Below are 6,000 nucleotides of genomic sequence, written 5' to 3' on the forward strand. Positions count from 1 at the left end.
TGAATATTTTTCCCTGAACTGGATGAGCCAATTGGAAAATAATGATCTTAATCTTTCATATATATATAATTATCACATTTATTTCAGTGTTTAATATTAGTAGTTTGGGGTCTTTATTTAGAAGTTTGGTGATGTTTTTGTGACCAGAAATATAGACACTTAACTCTTGTTTATATCAGTTAGCCTATGATAAAATTGGCTTTATTATACATCATTTACCTTAACGTCACAGCTTCCAAGAACCGAACAAAACCTTAAGTGAGGACTTAATGTAGTCACAGTCAGAATCAAGATATAGCTGCTGTTTATTCATTCAATGTCCTTTATCCTATGAATAAAATAAGCAGAACTCCTGTTGGAACTTTTTCTCCCTGCTTATGGATGCTAATTCTCTGTGTGTGGGGGTGGGGGTAAAACATACATAACACGAAATGTACCATTTTAAGTATTTTAAAGAGTACAATTCACTGACATTAAGTATATTCATAATGTTGTACAACCATCATTATTTTCCATTTCCAGACAGATGCTAATCCTTAATACTATTTTTCTTTACTCAAAATATTCATCTTTCTAGTACATTTTAGTAAACTTTAACATACTGATTTTTTAAAAATTTACTTTGAATCTCTAGACAGCTGTAAGCAGTTTGTCTAAAAATAAGCCGTAGTATTTTTCCTTTGAGCATCAGGTGTATAGAATTAACCTTTGGTTCTTGGTACACTCTCCTTATTGGCCCTGGAAGGCCTCTTTTGATTTAATTTGTTATTTTGTAGTGAACTCATCACCTCAAACAAAAGCTAGGACCACTATAGCAACCTACTTCCAATCAAATGGTTCCCTCTCCCTCTTCCCTCCCTTTGCCTCTTCCAACTCAAGGTAACTTTCATTCTGAATCATGTTCTTCATTTCCTTGCTTTTTATTTTTATATAGTTTAATTGCATCTACATATATTTCTTAAAAGCATATATTTTTAAATTTATAACAAGTGTATCATGCAGTACATAATTGAGACAAAATTTCCCCCATAATTTATTAAGATTTTAGTTTCATGAATATTTTTCAGCATTTTAAGTATTATTAAATATTAAAAGTAGACTATCTTTGACTCTTAAAAGGAAATGATTGAAAACTATGTCCATTGGAATGAAGACATAGGAGAATGGCAGCTAGTGAGTATTACCTTCATCCTTTCATGGAATCCTTGTGGAGTACTACCTGTAGTCTAGGAATTTTGCTGGCTCCAGTGGGGGGAGAGGTGGTCCATAGGATGAATCAGATGAGACTGCAGTAGGGTGGAGATGTTTTTCTAATTAACTATATTATAATACACAGAATATTCAGTGGAAATGGCATGGGCAGGGCTACATAGTACCAAAGGACTTCCAGGTCCCTTTCTGTTCCAGCATTCAAATGATGTTTCATGAGTGTAACATCAGTAGATCTCACAATAATTTGCTAATTCACAGTATTAATTGCTAATTAAAACAATTCTCCTCTGTCTCTTTTTTTCCAACCCCCAAGAAATGTGTTGCCTACACAGGAAATAACATGAGGAAGCAAACTCCAATTCCTGATAAAAAAGAGAAAGATGTAAGAGTGCTTTTAAAAAAAATTACAGTGTAAAATATTTATAGGGCTGTGGGTCACTAAGTTATGTGATCAACATGAAATCAGTCAGATGTGCTAGAACAAGTGGGTTGATTTTGGGGAATAGAGGCTCTTGGATGGGGCGATTGTTAGGACAGTTGTGATGGCAGGCGGAGTTCCTCCTCCAAAGAGTGGCATGGAATCTTCTTTGGACTCCCTCTTTTCACCACCTTTCTGGGTCATGGGGATGTGTTTAGCGACCAGAATGTCCTTTTCAAAGCTAGTCTTAGTCTTGGGTCCACAGGAGGAGATAGCAGCTTTAGGGAAAGCAGCAACAGTTCTGCTTTGCTGCTAAGGAGTTTATGGTGTGTCAGGGCTCACTCACCAACCCTGGCTGAATACATTTGAGATCAGTGGAGTTAAAGAAGATGTCTCTAGATACTTGTTTTGTCTTGTCTTCTGTGGCTTTTTTCTAGAGTTTGTTCAGTGCTTTAAATCTTCCCCCAAATCTGATTTGTCTGGTGTTGGTTTCCTTTACTTAAGCCCTTTGAAGTGGACCTTTCCCACGTGTATCTTGCCTACACCGAGGAGAGCCTGCGACAGTCCCTGATGAAATTGGAGAGGCCACGGACTTCAAAGGGGAAAGCAAGGCCAAAGACAGGGAGAAGGTAAGACTGTCTTAGAGTCCCACGAAATCAAGGCAGTGAGATGCTAATTAGATATATTTAAAGGAAATTTAGTTAAGATGATAAGTATTTTGGCTGATACATTTAAATATCACAACTCTTGCCCTGACCTGCATTGTTCAGTGGTTAGAGTGTCCACCCCTGCACTGAAGAGTCTCGGGCTCTATTCCTGGTCAAGGGCACATACTCGGTTGCAGGTTCGATCCCCAACCCTGGTTGGGCTGTGTGCAGGAGGCAACCTGTCGATGTGTCTCTCATCAATCTCTCTCTCTCTCTCTCTCTCTCTCTCTCTCTCTCTCTCCTCTCTTTGCTCTCTCTTTGTCTGTCTCCTCCTCCCCTCCCGCTTCCAGTCTCTGAAAATCAATGGAAAGAATATCATCTGGTGAGGATTGACACACACACAAATGTTCTTATTAGTTATGATTTGAGTAAATAACATCTTGCTAAAGAATTAAGGTCTTCCAACGTCTTTAGCTGTATTGAGTAATAGATTTTATTTTTAATGTATTTTGTTCTTTCCAAGATATCTACTATCTTAATTCCTTAATTCTTACACTAATTCTTCTAGTGAGACGCTAATTAATTTGCCTGGTTAGACTCTTAAGTATTACATTCAGCTGATTTGTTTTTCTATCATAAACATTGTCCCAATCACTTGATGTCCTCAGTCACCAGTTAAAGAAAACTTCTCTGACCATCTTTTCTTCTCCTTTGGGGGCTGGTTTGACTGTTGAGTAGTCTGTATGTGCCACCACCTAAGCCCAGGGAACCAGGACGTGAGAGGCTGGAGCTTAATCTTCTCCCTCTGCCCTCCATCAAGTGCTGTTGAGCTTATTTAAACTGATTGTAAGACTTTGGGGCTCCTGAAATGAGAGGGAATAGTAAGCTCATTTTACCCACTGCTTTGAGCACTTGGATTTTTGAGTTACATGTAAGGTGAGGTTGTATGGGTTTAATATTTTTTTGTTGCATGATCTCATAGACATGACCTAACATTTATAAATTTGGGATAGTTGAACTCAAGGAGGAGGAATCAGTACCATATTAAAAGTTCACAAATTTTACATTCTTTAGCATTTATGTGCTAGGGGTTATAAACTCTTCATCTGCCAGCAGAAGCCATGCATTAATGAATGAAGCATAGCAGTTCAAAGAAACATGAATCTCTTTAGACCTTTCACTTTTCCACTTTTAATAGAGATATTTTCCTCTTAACTCTGATGTTAGTAAGAAAACTAACAATGCAAGTGTGATGATAAATGGTAAGACAGTTGGCTTCAGTGTAGGTGAAAAATAGGCAGCCGTGGGGAGGGGACAAAATGGAGAGTAGTCTGTCTGAAACGAGTGGCTGCTACCTTGCTCCTAATTAGTTTTGGGACTAGAGGGCCCATTGTTCCCAACACCTCTTATTTCAAAGAAGAAGCCAGAAATCAAATTATTTAAATGAGATCTCTCCATTTTCAGTCACTTTTTTTTTTTTTTAATATATTTTATTGACTTTTTACAGAGAGGAAGGGAGAGAGATAGAGAGTTAGAAACATCGATGAGAGAGAAACATCGATCAGCCGCCTCCTGCACATCCCCTACTGGGAATGTGCCCGCAACCCAGGTACATGCCCTTGACCGGAATCGAACCTGGGACCCTTTAGTCCGCAGGCCGACGCTCTATCCACTGAGCCAAACCGGTTTTGGCTTCAGTCACTTTTTAAGAACGATGTGGACCTAAAGCAAACAAACAATTTAATGTTATTTGGATACAGTTTTCAGAATACTCATTTAAAAATATGTACCTTTTTGGTAAACAAACAAAACAAAACAAACATGTGAGCCAACATTACATTAGCCAAACCCACCATCTCTGTGCATCAGAATTAGCCTGCTGTATTATGAAAACAATAGATGGCCTTAAACACAGACAAATATACACATTAAATGGTTTATTGATATTACATTACATGATAATGTTCAGAGTATGTTTCTCATTAGAAATGCATAATGCAATATGCTAAGCAAAATTGCAATAAACATGGTACATTAATGTAGCATTTACATCAGTCCCTACATGTGCATCTGTACTGTGTTGCCTCAGATGATGTTGTCTCTGAGTAAACCCGCACCTATAGCCTACCCTGGAAGAGATCATCAGCAGGTTCAATCTGGCAAGCATGCAGCCACTTGGCCTGGCTGCGTTGTCTAGTCCAGTTTTGGAAATTATCATCCACTCAATTTCTCACCTCTCTGGGTGGAGGGTGGAGTGCCATGATCTTGCACCTATTCTTGACCTTTCCCTCGCCTAAAAAAGTGGGCATGAATTGATCTCTTAACATGGTCAAACCTCGGCCTGGTTCTAGGCTCTATGCCCCCTTGTTTTATCTTCTACATAATGTAAAGTGTTTGCATTTCAGTCTTTTAGGAAAGTCTTCATGTTTTCTTTTTCTCTTCTCCAAACAGAAAGCGTTCTGCAAAGCCTGAAACTGTAATTGACTCTTTACTTCAGTAAATGTTACAGACTTAAAGTCTCAATAAAAATATCACTATCGTCATGCCTGGACAAAATATTTAATTAAAACACTGAAGACTTTTGTGTAATTTCAAGTAATGAAAGCTGTAAGTCATGGAGTGAGACTGGAAGTAGTAATTTGTCTAATAATTTTTATTCTATATATGTCAATATAACATTGAAATTGCACAACTGGTAATTGTTCAAATAGTCATATTACTCTTCATTTTATACTATGCAGGGAAGTTGGGGGAGCAGCTCCTACTATAGAGAGTTGCTGTCGAAATGCATTCATAAATCTGCTAGTAATTTGCTCAACTCCTGTCTATTTACGTAACTGGATGTTCAAAAAAGAATAAAATGTAGGTCCTGTCTTGCACATAGACAGCAGCCCTAACTGTCCTGTTCTGCTGTTGTATATGAATGTCTGAGCTGCGTATCTAAGAAACGATTCAATCGTAACAGCCGCCTGGCCTGTTTAAATATGTTCTCATTTTTGTGTTATCTTTATTGCATTTTAAGTATTAGATGACCTGTAGAAAATTTATAATTTACAGGCAATCTTTAGAAGTACACGTTGAAAATATGTTTGAACTGTACCTCTCTTGACCTTTTTTGCCATTTAGAGTTTAAATCAAATATACTTTTGTTCTGATTTCATGTTCTCTTAAAACATTGAGTATGTACCTAATTATAAAGGAGTCACAGTTGCAGGAAATTAAGCTAAATACTGGTCACTAGTCTTTGCTGTATGTGTATATCTTTTAAAATTTATTTTGAAGTGTGATTAATGGATGCTTCCTTTTAAGTTCTAAATTGTGATGAAAATTGAGTCTCCATTTCCCAGAAAGTACAACTAAAGCAAGAAAAATAGCTTTTAATCCTCTACCTTTAAAATACTTTGTTTTGTTTTTTCTTTATGGTTTATTAAAAGAAATATTCTTCCTTGAATTTCTTCCATTGACAAATCCAGTCAGACCATCTTCCTCTAAAAAATAAAAATAATACTTATTTTATAGTAAAATAACTTGTAACATATAGAATTGTGTTTTCCTTTTTGGCTGCTTACAAAATTTTTGTTTTTATTTTTTTTATTTGTAAATATATTTTATTGATTTTTCACAGAGAGGAAAGGAGAAGGATAGAGAGTTAGAAATATCGATGAGAGAGAAACATCGATCAGCTGCCTCCTGCACACCTCCTACTGGGGATGTGCCCGCAAC

The 6,000-nt window shown here is 37.0% G+C and overlaps 1 protein-coding gene across 4 annotated transcripts in view; it reads left to right on the forward strand.

The window, feature by feature from the left end:
* KIF3A (kinesin family member 3A) overlaps positions 1-4,820 on the forward strand; it is a 39,063-nt gene extending 34,243 nt beyond the window's left edge. For 2 of the 4 annotated variants that reach the window (XM_070415023.1, XM_070415024.1), the window contains 4 exons: positions 1,120-1,173; positions 1,526-1,594; positions 2,135-2,259; positions 4,729-4,820. In XM_070415023.1, the coding sequence (XP_070271124.1) occupies positions 1,120-1,173; positions 1,526-1,594; positions 2,135-2,259; positions 4,729-4,777 (297 nt within the window). In that variant the 3' untranslated portion in view covers positions 4,778-4,820. Of the gene's footprint in view, positions 1-1,119; positions 1,174-1,525; positions 1,595-2,134; positions 2,260-2,627; positions 2,660-4,728 lie in introns of all 4 variants that reach the window. The other 2 variants (XM_070415021.1, XM_070415022.1) reach the window with 2 other exon arrangements.
* The last annotated feature ends 1,180 nt before the right edge of the window (positions 4,821-6,000 follow it).

The sequence above is a fragment of the Myotis yumanensis genome, unplaced genomic scaffold, assembly GCF_028538775.1.
Source record: "Myotis yumanensis isolate MYYU_CA2020_CCGP unplaced genomic scaffold, mMyoYum1.0.hap1 SCAF_5, whole genome shotgun sequence".
NCBI lineage: Eukaryota > Metazoa > Chordata > Mammalia > Chiroptera > Vespertilionidae > Myotis > Myotis yumanensis.